Raw genomic sequence first — 19,304 nt, 5'->3', positions numbered from 1 at the left:
ATTATTTGAATACTTACTTTTCCTTTAAAATCAATTATTAGCAGATAATTTGATGAGACAGGTGTTTCAATGAGGTCTGTGTAATTGAGGAAGATGATAAATCATGTTTCCGTCTATAGCTGGAGGTGAGGGTGTGCGCTCTGTTCAGGAGTTTACACAACCACTATCTTGAGTTCTTTGTTGTTGTGAGGGTGTTTGTTTGAAAATGAATGGTTTCAGGTTTAACTCATAATCTCGAGGCGTGTTCTGTACCATTTTGTCCTGTTCTGGGCAGCACAAAATTGCATTTGAATTTTCTCTGATTTCCTGTGTCATTTACAATGTAAATGAACCCTTAAGGGAACGTGCGTAATCACAGATCCTTTTCTTCAGTCTTACCTCATTAGAAACAAAATTGTCTAACTATCCTCTGTAGTTATTGACTACGTTGTTTCTAATGAGTTTGGTTTGAAGAACAAGATCTGTGATTATGCAGGTTCCGTTAAAGGTTTATTTTAGAAAACATTTCAGTAAAAAAAAAAAAAACAACACCACAATATTTTATATAAATGTCATATATAATATCTTTTTTTACATAAAAAATACTTCACATAAATACAAACCTGATTCCAAAAAAATTGGGACACTGTTCAAATTGTGAATAAAAAAGGAATGCAATAATTTACAAATCTCATAAACTTATATTTTATTCACAATAGAATATGGATAACATCAAATGTTGAAATTCAGACATTTTGAAATGTCATGCCAAATATTGGCTCATTTTGGATTTTCCAAAAAAGTTGGGACAGGTAGCAATAAGAGGCCGGAAAAGTTAAATGTACATATAAGGAACAGCTGGAGGACCCATTTGCAACTTATTAGGTCAATTGGAAACATGATTGGGTATGAAAAGAGCCTCTCAGAGTGGCAGTGTCTCTCAGAAGTCAAGATGGGCAGAGGATCACCAATTCCCCCAATGCTGCACGAAAAATAGTGGAGCAATATCAGAAAGGAGTTTCTCAGAAAAAAATTGCAAAGAGTTTGAAGTTATCATCATCTACAGTGCATAATATCATCCAAAGATTCAGAGAATCTGGAACAATCTCTGTGCGTAAGGGTCAAGACCGGAAAACCATACTGGATGCCCGTGATCTTCGGGCCCTTAGACGGCACTGCATCACATACAGAAATGCTAATGTAATGGAAATCACAACATGGGCTCAGGAATACTTCCAGAAAACATTGTCGGTGAACACAATCCACCGTGCCATTCGCCATTGCCAGCTAAAACTCTATAGGTCAAAAAAGAAGCCATATCTAAACATGATCCAGAAGCGCAGGCGTTTTCTCTGGGCCAAGGCTCATTTAAAATGGACTGTGGCAAAGTGGAAAACTGTTCTGTGGTCAGATGAATCAAAATTTGAAGGTCTTTTTGGAAAACTGGGACGCCATGTAATCCGGACTAAAGAGGACAAGGACAACCCAAGTTGTTATCAGCGCTCAGTTCAGAAGCCTGCATCTCTGATGGTATGGGGTTGCATGAGTGTGTGTGGCATGGGCAGCTTACACATCTGGAAAGGCACCATCAATGCTGAAAGGTATATCCAAGTTCTAGAACAACATATGCTCCCATTCAGACGTCGTCTCTTTCAGGGAAGACCTTGCATTTTCCATGACAATGCCAGACCACATACTGCATCAATTACAACATCATGGCTGCGTAGAAGAAGGATCCGGGTACTGAAATTGCCAGCCTGCAGTCCAGATCTTTCACCCAAAGAAAACATTTGGTGCATCATAAAGAGGAAGATGTGACAGATAAGACCTAAGACAGTTGAGCAACTAGAAGCCTGTATTAGACAAGAATGGGACAACATTCCTATTCCTAAACTTGAGCAACTTGTCTCCTCAGTCCCCCGACACTTGCATACTGTTATAAAAAGAAGAGGGGATGCCACACAGTGGTAAACATGGCCTTGTCCCAAGTTTTTTGAGATGTGTTGATGCCATGAAATTTAAAATCAACTTATTTTTCCCTTAAAATGATACATTTTCTCAGTTTAAACATTTGATATGTCATCTATGTTGTATTCTGAATAAAATATTGAAATTTGAAACTTCCACATCAATGCATTCTGATTTTATTCACAATTTGTACAGTGTCCCAACTTTTTTGGAATCGGGTTTGTATGCCACACATAATAAAAAAAATATTTGCTATTACTTAGATCATAGCGCACATTTTATTATTATTATTATTATTATTATTACAAACCAGATTCCAAAAAAGTTGGGGCACTGTACAAATTTTTAAATAAAAAATAAAAAACCATATGAAAAAATCCAACTTTTGACCGGTAGTGTATATACTATAATTAATTAATCAATAAAATAATGACTTATATGTATAATGTACAGTATGATAATTATTTGAATAGCTACTTTTCCTGTAAAATCAAATATTTGCTCAATACACAAACTTTCATTTTTTCACTTTTTTTTTTTGTAGCATAATATTTATGCACTAGTTGCAGATAATTTGATGAGTGAGGTGTTTTAAAGACCTCTGTGTAATTGAGGAAGAAGATAAATCATGTTTTCAGCTATAGCTGGTACCGGTCCTCCCTATACTCAAAGTACGCAAGTTGTGTATGGCCCCTGAACCACAAGGGGGCTCCCTTGCTCTCTGGTGATTTAATGATTAGGGATGTGATTAATAGAATTTTACTCCTGTCAGACTTGCTCGATACTAAATCACATTGAGTTGCTGTTCCCCAGGCAGCTTTCTGTGCTTGTGATCCGAGACGGAGAGAAGCATGGACAAGTATAGGATACTTTGAGCTTCGGGCATGTGCTTAAACAGACAAATACACACAAAAGTATGTTAAAATGCCTGTCTTGGTGAGTTTTCCCTTAAATGTAGTCACTTATGTCTTAAGGGAACATAAACAGTTGGGAAAGTAATCGAATGCTTGTCAGTATATTAGACCTGTGCATTTGGTCTTAAAGTGACAGTGGCCTAATAAATCTTCTAGTGTCTGTCATTTAATGTTAATCAAACAACAAAAGAAAATGAGAGAATCTTTTACTGCTCTTCAATGAATGACTTTAGTAACTTTAATAATGTATATTTAATTCATACAATGATGACTATACCTGAGTTTTATTTTTACATTTTACTGACTGTTTCAACTCACTGTTGTTTGTTGACAGTGAAACTGCTCTGAAAGAACATATTAAGGGGTTAGGCATCATTTTGGGGTTTTTATGAATGCATAGACAGGCCAGGACAGTTTTGCTTAGGGCCCCCAGAAGTCTAGGACCGGCACTGTCTATAGCTGGAGGTGAGGGTGTGCGCTCTGTTCAGGAATTTACACAACCACTATCTTGAGTTCTTTGTTGTTGTGATGGTGTTTGTATGAAAATGATTGGTTTCAGGTTTAACTCATAATCTCGAGGCGTGTTCTGTACGATTTAGCACAAAACAGGACAGTTTAACAATGAGCCATTGCTTTAGATCTGTGTACACCTTGTGCATTTAAATTTTTCTCTGATTTCCTGTGCCATTTACAATGTAAATGAACCCTTAAGGGAACCTGCATAATCACAGATCTTTTTTCTCCAATCCTACCTCATTACAGCGTCCTCAATAAAGTTATACTGCCAATGAAGACTTACATTGGACAGTTCTGGTTATGAATGTTGATCAATATATATGCTCTAGAGAGTGCAGGCTGGTCCTTTCCATGCTGTCTGCAAGCAATCACATCATTATGGTATGGCACAAGCTGATTGGCTTCTGCTGATCCTGCAGCCATTGAGATTGCTTGCTTGATCCTCTGAACCCCTCCACCTCCCCAGCTCCACCTGCATAGATCTGCTAGGAGATTTATTATGTCTATTTATGCAGCAGCAGCAGCATTTCTTACATGCTCACAACAGCTTGTCTGTGTATCTATTAGCAGAAGCAAGTCCATACTACAAATACTTGCAATCATTTTTGACCATATATATATATATATATATATATATTTTTTTTTTTATCAAATAAGTACAGCCGTGGTGAGCAGAAGAGACTTTAAAAACATTACAAAATCATAATGTTTCCAAACTTTGACCAATAGTGTATATTACGGCTGGGACAGTAAATCGATTCATCATGGATCGATTCTGAGATTTTCCGAATGCATCGCATTAAAGGATTAGTTTACTTTCAAATTAAAATTTCATGATAATTTACTCACCCCCATGTCATCCAAGATGTCCATGTCTTTCTTTCTTCAGTCGAAAAGAAATTAAAGTTTTTGATGAAAACATTCCAGAATTTTTCTCCTTATAGTAGACTTCAATGGGCACCAAACAGTTGAAGGTCATAATAAGTTTCACTGCAGCTTCAAATTGTTCTACACGATCCCAGATGAGAAATAAGGGTCTTATCTAGTGAAACCATCACTCATTTTCTGTAAAAAATTTAAAATGATATAAGTTTTAACAATGCTCATCTTGAACTAGCTCTCTTCTTCTTCTTCTCCTCTATTAGAATTCCAGCAGTGTAGACGTTGCTAAGTGTATTACTGCCCTCCTCAGGTCAAAGTTTGAACTAATTGTTATATACTATTGAACTAGCATATTGCAGATAAAAATTGCTATGCTAGTTCAATAGTATATAACAATTAGTTCAAACTTTGACCTGTGGAGGGCAGTAATACACTTAGCTGCTGGATACACTGCTGGAATTCTAATAGAGGAGAAGAAGAAGAGAGCTAGTTCAAGATCAGCATTTCTGGTTAAAACTTATATCATTTTCAATTTTTTTCAGAAAATGAGTGATGGTTTCACTAGATAAGACCCTTATTTCTCATCTGGGATCATGTAGAGCTCTTTGAAGCTGCAGTGAAACTAATTTTGACCTTCAGCTGTTTGGTGCCCATTGAAGCCCACTATATGGAAAAAAATCCTGGAATGTTTTCATCAAAAAATTTAATTTCTTTTCGACTGAAGAAAGAAAGACATGGACATCTTGGATGACATGGGGGTGAGTAAATTATCAGGAAAAGTTTATTTAAAAGTGAACTAATCCTTTAATCAATTCCGAGTTTAGTTTTTAACAATAGATGGCGCTCTAGGCTAGTTTTTAACTGCACGTTGAAATGCTCAAGAAGAAGAGCGCTTGTGCGTTCGGCTATATAATTGCACCTCAGAATGCTTTTGTGACGCAAGATTAATGTAAACAGCCCACTGCAAACAACCTTTAATTCCCCTTCAAACTTTTTGAACTTTATGGATGATTTTTTTAAAGCAAACTGTGCCATCAGCTGTTAAAAACGAAGCTCAGAATCGATTTGAGAGAGAATCGCGATGCATTCGGAAAATCTCAGAATCGATCCAGAATCATTTCTCAATTCACGATGCAACAATTTATTGTCCCAGCCCTAGTGTATATACTACAATTAATCATTTGTTTAATGAAATAAAAGGAACATTTTGTCCTGAACATGTTAATTATCTGGTAACATTTTTATAAAAGCAGTAAGGCCCTTTAGCTTTATTCATAGTATAATTTGGCTGAGTATATCTAGTCATGCTGCTATACAAAATATGGTATCTATATAACTGAGAAACAGTAACATGAACATTATGGTATTTTTAGCTGCTCTTTGCAATAAAATCTTCACTTCGTGTTCAAACTATGCAGTCTCCATTTACTCCAGCCTGCCAGTCAACTGATCTGAAGATACGTCTTAATTAGTACAGAGAAGCAGAACAATGGCTGTTTTATTTGGATTTAGAGATCTATAACAGCATAATGGAGGCACACACGCCCACACAATCATGCGTGGTACCCTGAGGATTGCGAAACTGCCGCTCAAGAGAAGTCCGCTGGACCCGGACCAGTTCCTGATTGCAACCAGCCGTGCAAGAGTAGCTGCGTCCCAGACCTCCTCCCTGCAGGCGTCTTCCCCACATTAGTTGCTCGTCTCTAGAGTCTCCAGCGTCATTCGCTCACCAGGCTCAAAGCAGGCTTAGAATATGACAGAATGTAACCCCCGTACACAAACCACAGGCCTCTTGTCCAATAACCAGCGCAGCTGTGGAGTTGAGACTGAGAGAGTGTATGCAGAAGAAGTGGCATTTGTGTGTGTATGAGCTGTTTTGTCCTGTTGCATTGCCATAGAGAGTGTTTGTCGTGTTAATTATTGCACAAATAGTACATAAAATGACTGTTCCAGTGTGTGACTGCAGCGGAGTGAGCTTTGATGGAGCTGAGAGAGCTAAAGCAATTAGACTGCGACTGATCGTAACCTTAATTAAATTTAAGCACTCTGTCATTACAGAATATTACACTAATAAATACAACCTCAGGCTGAAGTCAATACTGTTACTCCTTTCAGTTCTCAAGCACTTAAAATCTGAACATTATGCAATAATGAAATAAATTTAAAATTAAAATTACAGGATTAAAAAGGATAATGCTGTATTTATTTCCAATGTGATTAAACATGAATGAAAGATTGATTATATAAATTTTAGTTTATATTATTATAGTTTTATATGCACTGCCCGGCCAAAAAAAGTGGCTGTTTGGATATAATAGGAAAATGCTTAAGAGTCTATGACTGGCTCATTATTGCAGTGATTATTATGTTTATAGCATGTTACACTGTTTGTTTGGCACCAGTTTTGTCCGGGCAGTGTGTATTATAGTACAGTGTAAAATCTTTGTGTATATACGTGTGATCATGTGACACTGAAGACTGGAGTAATGATGCTGAAAATTCAGTTTTGATCACAGGAATAAATTACATTTTAAAACATATTACTTTAGAAAACAGCTATTTTAAATTGTAATAATATTTCACAATATTGCTACTTTTACTGCATTTTTTATCAAATAAATGCAGCCTCTGTGAGCACAAAAAAATTATTTCAGAAACACTAAATATCACATAAATTGTCTTTTCATAATATGGCTGGGACAAACCCACCCATTGCAAAAACTGCCCCCTACTTATATTATATATGAAAGTGCATTTATAATATAGTACAAACTGTTTTTCCCTTTCAGCCAAACCTCCACAATCTGGCACGAGCTCATTCCTCTTCCTCTCTACCAGGTAAGCTTGCATAAACTTTTCCATTGAGTATTGATGATGTCAAAATGAAGTAGCTCTTTCAATTCAGCAGCTTTTTCACACATATACATATGTTTTTTTTTTAGCGGAGTTTGGTCTGGGCACCGGGGCGAGAGCCTCTCCTCTGGGAATCGGTGGAGACATTACCTCATCCACACGTCCACTCTTACGTTCACAGTCTTTCCATAATGCCCCAGGTAAGTTACCACTTCTCTCCTGTGTAACTCTGCTAGTCTTTATTGTTCCTACATAGCAGTGAGTGGGAATGAATGCTCACCACTCCTTAAAGGTCACCAGGCTTTAGTCAGCGCCTTCAACATATACTGCACATCAAAGATGTAGCTTGATTCAGCCATGGCTCCAGGGACTCTTGGGTAACTGCTTTAGCTGGAGGCAGCTTGTTTGTGGACTGTGAATGCTGTCTTCAGGACCCCAACAATTGAATTTGTATTACCTAAAAAAAATGTTGGCATGAAATGCAAGTTGCGATAACATTTTTCTTCCCTATTGTGACTTACAGTAGTGGCCAAAAGAGATGTCCGGAAGGGATATTCGTTTTCAATGATCCTACAAGTTCGATTAAACCATCAAAATAGGAAGAAAATATTTCATATTATTTAAATATTTTAAATACGAGGGAAGAATAAAACACTAAACTTGGTTAGAGTATTTTTATCTGACAAAACTACAGATATGGGGTTTAAGTTATTATGCAAAAACTGACAGGAAAAAGCATACATTGACTAAACCATAATGAGTTATTGATATTTCATTTGTTCTCTTGTAACCAGGGCCTAAAATAACACTCTCCAAGCACCAGATGCAAGTACAAATTGGCGGATACTAAACTGAGCTCTCTTTTAGGTCTTCTTGCACTTGAGCGGACAAAACTGTCAAAAAATAGCGAGTATCCTAGTAAATATAGTCGGTCATGTCTTAAGTGAATGTAAACAGTTGAGAAAGTAAATTCATGTGTACAGTATCAGTATATTAGTGCATTTGCTCTTAAAGTGACAGCAGCCTAATATTCCTGCTGCTGTCTGTTTTTAATGTTAATCAAACAACAAAGGACAAAGAAAAATAATTCACTGCTCTTGACTGAATAACTTTTATAACTTTAATAAGGATTAATTAATAAGGATGTTTAATTTATACATTTGCTCGATTTAATTTATTAATTTCTTAAGTTTATTTTATTAAATTTCTGTACCTGAAACCTACTGTCAGACCTACCTGAAACCTGAAAAGCACTGTTTATTTCATTTGTACATTTGTAATATTGTATTTATTTGTGCTTTTAATTGTGCTTATTATTTTATCACTGACTGTTTACTTGTCTTTAATAATGTCTTACATTTATATTAGTTAGACTAGTAGTTTTAGCTGTGGTATCAAAATTGGAATAGAAATTTGTGAATTTTCTAAATTGATGGTATCATAACTGCCTGTTTTTGCAAAAACATTTTAATGGCCACAAAAAAATATATTTTTTTTTAAAGTCACCGGCCATAAGTAGGTCACATTACTCATAAATGGTGTGTTTTTTTTTGTTTTGTTTTTTTTTTTATAAATTGGCTTACCTTAAATTGTTGGGTCTACTCAATTTTATTTGTCACGGTACCAAATGCAGTTATTCAGATCTACTTTTGTATACTCAGTTTATAAGGAATATTTCATTGATTCGCAGCTTTAAAATGCATTCAGTACTTTTATACTGTATGCATTAAAAAAAACTGTAAGTACATCATAGTTTAAGTTTTTAGAGTGAGGAAAATTTACAACCCAGTCCGACAAAGTGACAGATAATGATATTTGTAGTGTAACTTAAGGTCTCCACATCTGTTTGTAAGTTCTTCTACTCTCCCCATGAGCTTTGTCATAAATTAAACACAAGTACCCACAAACCCTGCATGTTCCCCTCCTAGAGTTTATCTCGCTCCACTACTGTTGGAAGCTTTTCTGTCCCGCCTACAGAACATTTTGTTCTGTTGCCTTCTGGCTTCATGCCTCGATGATACATCTTGCTTATTCCTTTTTGAAAAAGAATATCCAGAGGAGCCACTGTTACGATGTCCACAGTAATCATGTTCAGCCTCCACTACAATGGGAGCTTTACAAGCGAATGCACATATGGTTTTTATTTTCACTAATGTCAGAGAGACTTTGGCTTGCTCACTTCATCGATGTTAAACTTCAGGCATGATCATTCACTGGGGCCAGTCCGTTGACGTAATGGACCCATCAGAGACAACACTTTGTGTATTGCTTTGGAGATGGCAATGTGTGAAAGGTGTTATTGTATGGAGGCATTTCAATTTGGCATTGACAGATGCACAAAAAGAGATGACGGGACAAGCCCATAGGTGTGTGAAATAGAGCGAGGGTGACATGTCATCCTGTTTGGTTAGACTCGCACAAAAGACTTTCTAGCAGAGGAACCTGTTTTGGGCATTTTTTCACATTAGTATTGAAATCATGGTTCAGTTACTGCTAATGAATTAGAATATGGTATGATCAATCGTAACAGTAGCTTTTGTTGTTTTCTGGAAAGCCTTCCAACTAGACATCCATCTAAAATAATGCCTCTCTGCCTCTCAACAGATCCTTTCAAGTATATATTGAACAGTTTCTATATACATTTATAAATGCATCAACTCTTCTGATTTTTGATAACATGGTTGGTGCTTGATAACCTAATACTAACCTAATACTCGCCCTCATATTTGTGCTGAAGACATTGGCAGAGTTTCATTCTTGCACTTGGGGGTGCGCCTACCGGCAAGCTATTATTATTAGCCTTAATAAATAGGCTAATAATAATAACAATCATTTTAAAAGGATTGAAAGGAATTTAAGGGAATAAATAAATAAGAATGGCAAGTTCTAGGTCTAATATTGTAGTTAGGAAATAGTCAATTTAAGCTTTTTCCAAATAATTTATTTTTAAATGTGCACACATTCACTGTTATTAATATATGTTGGAAATGCAAACGTTTCTTGTCACATTCATTTATGAATTACACAAATCACGTTTGCATTCCTGTTTGTGTCACTAGATTACACTATTACTGTTGGTTGCTGAACATTTCTATCGTAAAACAGTTCTACTTACATCTTAACATGAACTCTTGATTTGATTGGCCATCTTGATCATTTTGGCAATGACGAGCGCTGTTAGACCTCTGAGGTAGAGCAGCCTAAAAAATTTTTGTCATCCTAGTTAACAAACAAATAAAATGAGAAAATATGAATTCTATTTTTTTTATTCATTTCTCAGACAAAATCATTGGCTCTGGTCTGCCTCCAGTGGCAAACATTTAAAACTCTATACTATTTAGTCTGAGTGATTTGAAAATATAACCCAAAACACTAAAATCAATCGCTAAGACGTTCAGGCATCACAATATAATGTACAGTATGGAAAATGGATGTTGATTTAGAAATTTGTTAACAATTACATTTAAGAATGGTATTAAATTATGAGTGTTTTTAAAAATTAAAGGCAAGTTCTGGAACGTTTTGCACAGTGCAAGCATCATTCACATATTTATAACAAATATAAAATGTAAGTGTATATGCTAAATTTTGTAAAAAAAAAAAAAATATATATATATATATATATTTAGAAAATCTCATTCTACACTACTATCTGACTCATATGTTTGTCATTTCCCAGGTTCTCCTCATCCTCATCACATTCCATCAGCTTCAGCCTACCCTTCTGATCCCAGAATGCCTCATTCTAAACTACCTCACGTGCAGCAGTATATACCCTCATACATGAACACCGCCACCCACTTCCCCTTCCCGTACCCACCTCACCCAGGCTCCCCCAAACCCAGCCATCCTCCTCTGTCCCGTATACACAGCAGCCCGTCATATTCCCTCTCGTCCCCTGCATCCGGCCCGGGCTCCCCCAGCCCACTCAGCTCAGACGTCTCAAGTCCCTTTTCCGACGTCAACCTGATGTCTCCGGCCATGTGGCCACCACACAGTCAGCCTCTGTTTTCCCTGGCTAATATGCTGTCTATGGCAATGAGCATGGCACATTCCTTCATGCCCGCACCGAACCTGGTACAGGCCATGCCGGGTTACCAGCCTGGTTATCCCACGATGTATGCGCCCCAGTATGCTCCACCTCCAGGGATGGCCGAGTATTACCAGACCATGGATTCTCAGTTTCGAGACACTATGATGTCGTCACCTTCCCAGACTATTCCAACATCTACTTCACCCGGTGGCGTTTCCATATCCGCCCAGCAGACAGCGTCTACAGTTTCCCAAGAGGGAATGCAGTATGCACAGGAATCCTCTAATGAATATCCTCACGGATACAGACCCGCTTTCCACAGGCACTTACTAGACCAGCGGAGCAGCCCCGGGTCTTCATCTGGACTGTCGTCTTCCCCCAGAGCGAGTCCAGATAGCAGAGTAAGCCATTAACATCCTAACCAGTGGAATTAAATTAAAGAGGTCCAGTCTGTACATTTCCTTCTAGGGCTGCACAGTTCATTTAAATAAAACTGAAATTGTGATATATATATATATATATATATATATATATATATATATATATATATATATATATATATATATATATATATATATATATATATATATATATACAGTATATATATATATACAGTATATATATATATATATATATATATATATATATATATATATATATATATATATATATATATATATATCGCATTACTTAATAAATATTGCATAAATATAGAAATAGACAATTATTATAATAGAAATCATTTTACAATAAAATTGATTTCTATAAGAATTATTATAATCTAAAATAAAAAATTAGTAATTGAATAAATATATAATAATAATAATAATTTATTTTAGTTATTATTTTTTTTTATTTGTCTTAATTTCTATAATAAATAGGTAATATAATTTAATAGGTAAAAATAATATTATAAGTATTATTATTATATATTATAAATATGTTAGTATAAATATAAATAAATAGTATCATTATTATTATTTCATAGTTATATTGATACATAATCATACATTTTTTGGCCAAATTGTGCATCAAACAAGCACAGCAAAAGGGAGCTTTTTTTATAGCATTTTTGTTTAATCGGAAAACAAAAATTCTTTATCGCAATTTTATCAGAAAAAAAACAAAAAACAAAATTCCTTCCCAGCAACATCCTGATCAATCAGTGGTCCCAAAATAACTTACAGTAAATAAGCTATTTGCATTTCAGAAAAATTCATCTTACATTTTGGCAGCGCTTAGTAAAATTTTAATAAAAGATAAAATAAATAAAACTTATAATAAATACTAAATTTATAAATAAATTTCTCTTATAATAAATACTAAACATATTTATTTTTTTAATTTAATAAATAATATATATTTTATATAAATAATAATATATATTGAATATATATAATAATATATATTGAATATATATAATAATATATATTGAATATATATAATAATATATATTCAATATATATATATATATATATATATATATATATATATATTATAAATTAAAAAAAATATTTATTTAAAATGCAATTTAATTATATAAATAAAAAAAGTCAAATAATCACTTCATAAAATATTTCTTAATTTAAATTATTATTCAGTTAATTAATACAACTATAATGGTATTAAACATATAATCAAATAATAATAATGATGTTATACATATATATGTGTGCATATGATAAATAATTCATGGCCTGGATGGAACCATTGATTGGTTTGGATCTTGATCATGGCACTGACCTCTGCTCCTAAAGGGATAGTTTACTCACCCTCAAGTTGTTCAAAACCTGTATAAGTTTCTTTCTTCTGCTGTACACAAAGGAAGATATTTCGAAGAATGTTTGCAACCAAGCATGTCTCGCCCCCCATTGACTACCATAGTATTTTTTTTCCTACTATGGTATTCAATGGGGGATGAGATCTGCTTGGTTACTGACATTCTTCCAGATATTTTCCTTTGTGTACAGCAGAACAAATAAACTTATACAGGTTTGGAACAACTTGAGGGTGAGTGACTTATCCCTTTAACATTGAGCAACTGTTGTGCTTTTCTGTGTTATGATTGTGTTTGTTTCCATAGTGCTGGCAGTTGTTCTGAGCATGTTTTATATCTCTGAATGTCAATAACTAACATTGCTAATGTACCTTTGAATGTGCTCATCCTCGGTAATGAAACCCAGATGTGTGAGTATGCCTAAATGTATTGGTCTTTCTCTCCAGGTGTCGTCATCCAGTCCGAGATCATTGTCCCCTCAGAGTAGCAGAACTTCACAGTGCCAAGAAAACTCTTTACCATCTGGTAAGATACTGACCCCTAAACACAAACACACACATTTGCACAAATGTATTCAACACTACTGTTACGCACTAGCTGGTACGCTTAGTGGTTTCTTCTTACATAATGTGGTTTTATAATGTAGCCGCACTAAATACATGGTTAAATGTTCTCGCACTCTCAGAGGGTTTGTGGACATCTATTAAATATGCCTGTGGAGGTCTTGCACAGCCAAAATGTTTTTTTTGTTTGTTTTTTTTTCCCTTTTTTCACAGGTTTTATGTGTTCCTAAATCCGGAGTGATTTTGGCTGTGTTCGGAATGGAATATAAACATAATACTTACTGAATATTACACTAAATACTGTCATGTATTAAAAAAAAATATATGTAAAATGTGAAACAACACGAGACATTTTGAATAGTATTGTGCTGCATTGTATCACATGAAATAAATATTATTGTGCATTTTATTCCAAATTTATATTAACTATATTAACTTGTGGCAGACAATGACAAAGTAATGAGTAAAAAAGTTAAATAGATGGACCACACTGCAGAATACTGCAGTGAATACTCTCGACTGGGTCTATCATTTCCTGCGTGACAAAATATTACAGCTGTAATCTCTTTTTTTTTGACTCATTATTGGAGCATTTTTACAAAAAATCGAAATTAACCTTCAGGGGTCATACTTGTGATCCTCAGCAGTCAAAACCCATAGTTAATGCACTGTGAACTAACATGAACAAACAATGAACAACTGTGTTTTCATTAACTAACATTAATGAAGATTAGTAAATAGAGTAACAAATGTATTGCTCATGGTTAGTTCATGTTAGTGAATACATTAACTAATGTTTAACTAATGAACCTTATTGTAAAGTGTTACCATTTTTTATATATTAAGAAATAATCAAAGAGTACTTTATTATGGCTAATTTGTAGATTGTGCCCCATAAAAACTCTGTATTTTTGTATTTCCCATTCATTTACTATGACAATAACCGACCATTTTAAGACCATTTTGCATTTTCTAATCATGCATTCATTTAGCAAGTGCCACAAATGTAACCCAACCATTCCAATGAAGGAAAACAATTTAAAATGTAAAATGACCGAAGACCACCAGAGGATTTAAAGGATTAGTTCACTTTTGAAATTAAAATTTCCTGATAATTTATTCACCCCCATGTCATCCAAGATGTTCATGTCTTTCTTTCTTTAGTTGAAAAGAAATGAAGATTTTTGATGAAAACATTCCAGGATTTTTCTCTATATAGTGGACTTCAATGGAGTCCGAACAGTTGAAGGTCAAAATTACAGAATACAGCGATTCCACACGAGAAATAAGGGTCTTATCTAGAGTAACCATCGCTCATTTTCTTAAAAAAAAAAAAAAATACAAATTTTATGCATTTTAACCATAAATGCTCATCTTCAACTAGCTCTCTTCTTCTTCTCTATTAGAATTCCAGCAGTGTAGATACTGCTAAGTGTATTACTGCCCTCCTCTGGTCAAAGTTTGAACTAAATTGTCATATACAATATGCTAGTGCAAGTATATTATAATTAGTTCAAACTTTGACCTGTGGAGGGCAGTAATACACTTAGCAGTGCCTACACTGCTGGAATTCTAATAGAGAATAAGAAGAGAGTTAGTTGAAGATGAGCATTTATGGTTAAAACGTATAAAATTTGTAAAAAAAAAAAAAAATTTAAGAAAATGTGCAATGGTTTCTCTAGATAAGACCCTTATTCCTTGTCTGGGATCGTGTAGAGCTCTTTGAAGCTGAAATGAAACTGTAATTTTGACTTTCAACCATTTGGAGATCATTGAAGTCCACTATATGGAGAAAAATCCTGGAATGTTTTCCTCAAAAACATTCATTTCTTTTTGACTGAAGAAAGAAGGACATGGACATCTAGGATGACATGGGGGTGAGTAAATTATCAGGAAATTTTAATTTGAAAGTGGACTAATCCTTTAAGCACTTTATTTTCGTGATGATAACCGGACGGTCACTCAAATGCAATGTGATGAGGTTAAGTGACAACTTTTTCCACCTTTTCTATTACTCTGTCTTTCTTACAGAGCCAAAGTCTACTGTGACTGTGGGCCGTTTTCAAGTGTCCCCCAGCAAAGAGATTCCTGCTCCCGTCAGACACACAGAAAGTGAAAATACACCCACTGAAACTCCACCTGTCGTCCCTCCGGATAATCTCATCAGGTCACTGGATCAGCCTGCGTGCTCTTTTTTAGCTCAAAATCCAGCGGAAAACAGGCAGGACCTCTCCGTTCTTCCTTCCTGTGAGGCTCGGCGTGATCTGAGTCCTGCTGACCATCCCGTGAAGGAGAGCAATCAAAAAGAGAACCGAGAAGGACAGATTGATGAGCAAAAGCAGGAAAATGAGGATTATGAGACCGCTGTGGATAAGAAGCACAGGAGGAAGAAGGAACGCAGAGCGGATTGCAGCCCGGGTCTCATGGGAACGTCGGTGGACAGCGGTTTTTCTGTGGCCCTGGACACAGAGGGGAGGGTGTGGGATGGAAACACGGCCAGCCCTCCGTATGCCACTCCTTTCCACAACCTGTGGATGAGCTACACGCGGAGCTCCTCCTACATGAGCAGCGACGAATCAGAGAGCGAGGATGAGGAGATGTGGGGGGAGCTACAGGAGCTGAGGGAGAAGTAAGGGGCTTTTCATGTTCTGTGTTTTTATTGTATTTCTCTTAGAGCTGTGCGGTTAATCAAATTTTAGTTTGATTTTGGCTTCCAAGGATTATTAAAACACAATAATTGAGATTATTGTGCCGCATTCAGTTCCTTTCCTCCCTAAAAAAACAACTGTAACATCCAAATCAGTCAAATCGTAACGTTACTGCCGTAACATGCAGTTGGGACATGCTTGATATTAAAAAGAGTTTAAAGTGCATATAGTCTAATATACCTGCTGCTGTCTGTTCTATTAATATTAATCAAACAACATAAGAAAAAGCAAACACTCACTGCTTTTGACTAACTTTAGGAGTAAAACTTTAGAATAAATGTATATTTAATTCATAAAGTAGAGACTATGCAGCGTTTTATTTATTTTTTTGCATTTATACACTAGCGTTCAAAAGTTTGGGGTCAGTAAGATTTTTTAATGTTTTAAAAGAAGTATCTTCTGCTCACCAAGCCTGTATTTAAAACAGTTAATTGAATTATTGAAAACAGTTATTTACATTTTTATTTCATGATGCTATGATGAATAGAAAGTTATATATATAAATAGAAAGCGTTCAAAAGTTTGGTGTCAGTTATAATTTTAATTTTATTTTTGGGGGATAGAAATAAAATTAATCAATACTTTTATTCATCAAGGATGAGTTAAACTGATCAAAAGTTACAATAAAGACAATTATAATGTTAGAAAATATTCTATTTTAAATAAATGCTGTTCTTTGAACTTTCTATTCATCGAAGAATTTTGAAAAAAAAATGTACACAACTGTTTTCAACATTGATAATAATAATGAATGTTTCTTGAGCATCAAGTCATCATATAAGAATGATTTCTGAAGGATCATGTGACACTGAAGACTGGAGTAATGATGCTGAAAATTCAGCTTTGATCACAGGAATAAATTACACATTACTATATATTGACACAGAAAACAGCTGTTTTAAATTGGAATAATATTTCACAATATTACTGTTTTAGTTTGTATTTTTAATCAAATAAATACAGGCTTGGTGAGCAGAAGATACTTCTTTTAAAACATTAAAAAATCTTACTGACCCCAAACTTTTGAACGCTAGTGTATAATTTCTTTATAGTAGGCTATAGAGAGTGATGTTTAGATGAATATGCTAATATGTGCTGCGCTTTCCTCCCAATAACAAAATAAACAACAAAAATGACAGCGGTGAGAAAACAGCAGTTCAGAAAGCATCTGATCATAGCGATGTGGAAATGTTTGCACCAGATCTGATAATTAATCCCTTTTCCTTTTTTTTGCATGACACTTTGACATTACAGTACAGAATGACTCTTTCGACATTATCCTGAACATTGTAGAAGCATTAGTTTCATGTGTCAAAGAACGGAAGAGAGAGAATTTTTCCCAGCAATCCTTCACATAAAAACCAGTCCATAGTCAGGGAAGATCTAATTTTTCAAGTTTCATTACAGGCTGTTCACACATTGGCAATAAGAAAAGAGATTAATACATTAAAATTCTTACATACAACCCATTTACATAATCATAATTACAATATTGAACAAAATAACCGTGATTATGATTTTTGTCATAATCGTGCAGGCAGCCCTAATTCTCCTCTCTCCCTCTCAGGCATCTGTGTGAGGTTCAGTCTCTGCAGGCGGTGCAGAAGCGAGAGATTGAGGAACTATACGCCAAGATGGGGAAGGTTCCTCCCCCGTGTATCGTGTCTCCAGCTGCTATGCTCTCCAGCCGCCAGCGCCGCATGTCTAAAGGAGGAAACTTCCCGTCGTCTCGCAGAAACAGCCTCCAGAGAGTCGACATTCTCCCTTTAACAGGTTCAACAATGTTGTAGCTTTTATATATCCAGATTTTCGCCATAATCATTATAGCAAAACTTTAGGCTCTTTTAGTGGGCTGCCTTGCTGTTTACCATCTACACAGGCAGCTGCCTTTTAAGGAAGCATCCTTCTGAGATAGCAGCTTATAAGTAGCAGATTTGGAACGCTCTACACAGGCAGCAACAGTTTAGTGTTTCTACACCTACACTGCGATACTCTAATAAGCATTAAAAGACAGCTTCACACAGAAAGTTTAGGTGAAATACCAGAATTAATCAAATAAAACTTTTCAATTAGCACTTTACAATAAGGTCCCACACAAAGAAAATATCTTTTGGAACAGCCTTTGCATCTATGTTGCCTTAAAATGATGCCTTCATAGTTAGCACTCTAGCTTTTATTACAGAGCCACATGAATGGTTTTAGGTGGGGCTAAATAAGCAATTGTTTAATTAAATGAAAACTGTAAATGACCAAATGAAATGTTTAACATCTTCCTGTGCTGTGATTGGCCCACAGGGATCATGAGGAAAAACTCCCTGAGCGGCAACAGTAGCAGCAGTTCCCAGGATGACTCACGGCCGACTAAAGGAGTGACTTTCGCTGCTGACTTTACTAGAATGGTATGATGCATTACATCCAGCACAGGGTTTGATGAGTGTAATTTATTCCGAGTCCTTGATTGCTATCACTGTTAATGGAATAAACATTCCTGTATTGCTGGTTTACACAGTGTAGACTCTGTCTGGACAAACATAAAATAAAATTTGTAATTCATTTTAAAATTAAAGAAAGAAAAAAAAAGGTAAAACTTTACAATAAGGTTCATTAGTTGACATTAGTTAATGTATTAACTAACATGAACTAACCATGAGAAATACATTTGTTACTGTATTTGTTAATCTTGTTAATGTTAGTTAATAAAAATCCAGCTGTTCATTGATTGTTCATGTTAGTTCAGTGCATTAAATAATGTTAACAAATACAACTCTTGATTTTAATAATGTATTAGTAAATCTTGAAATTAACATTAACAAAGATTAATAAATGCTGTAGATTAAAAAAAAATGTTCATGTTAACCTCTGTTAACTAATGAACCTTCTTTTTATTTAAATTTAAAAGCTTTATTCAGTGCTGAAATTGTGCTGAAATTAAGATTAATAAATGCTTTAAAAGTATTTTTCGTTGTTAACGAATGTATTTAACTAATGTTAACAAATGAAACCATATTAAAGTGTTACCCAGTTTTTTAATTTTCATTTACATGCACCAATATAATAATGCATAGTAATTAACAGCAATATTTACCTAAATACATCTTTATTAAAACATAA

At 35.0% G+C, this 19,304-nt stretch overlaps 1 protein-coding gene across 1 annotated transcript in view; it reads left to right on the top strand.

The window, feature by feature from the left end:
* wnk4a (WNK lysine deficient protein kinase 4a) overlaps positions 1-19,304 on the top strand; it is a 69,087-nt gene that overhangs the window by 47,519 nt on the left and 2,264 nt on the right. The window contains exons 14-20 of the mRNA XM_067369399.1: positions 7,049-7,097; positions 7,202-7,312; positions 10,792-11,546; positions 13,369-13,447; positions 15,517-16,114; positions 17,761-17,966; positions 18,489-18,592. Of these exons, the coding sequence (XP_067225500.1) occupies positions 7,049-7,097; positions 7,202-7,312; positions 10,792-11,546; positions 13,369-13,447; positions 15,517-16,114; positions 17,761-17,966; positions 18,489-18,592 (1,902 nt within the window). The remainder of the gene's footprint in view (positions 1-7,048; positions 7,098-7,201; positions 7,313-10,791; positions 11,547-13,368; positions 13,448-15,516; positions 16,115-17,760; positions 17,967-18,488; positions 18,593-19,304) is intronic.

The sequence above is a fragment of the Chanodichthys erythropterus genome, chromosome 19 (assembly GCF_024489055.1).
Source record: "Chanodichthys erythropterus isolate Z2021 chromosome 19, ASM2448905v1, whole genome shotgun sequence".
Lineage (NCBI taxonomy): Eukaryota > Metazoa > Chordata > Actinopteri > Cypriniformes > Xenocyprididae > Chanodichthys > Chanodichthys erythropterus.
Note: the sequence above shows the minus strand (reverse complement) of the source record. Positions and strands in the feature narration are given on the sequence as shown.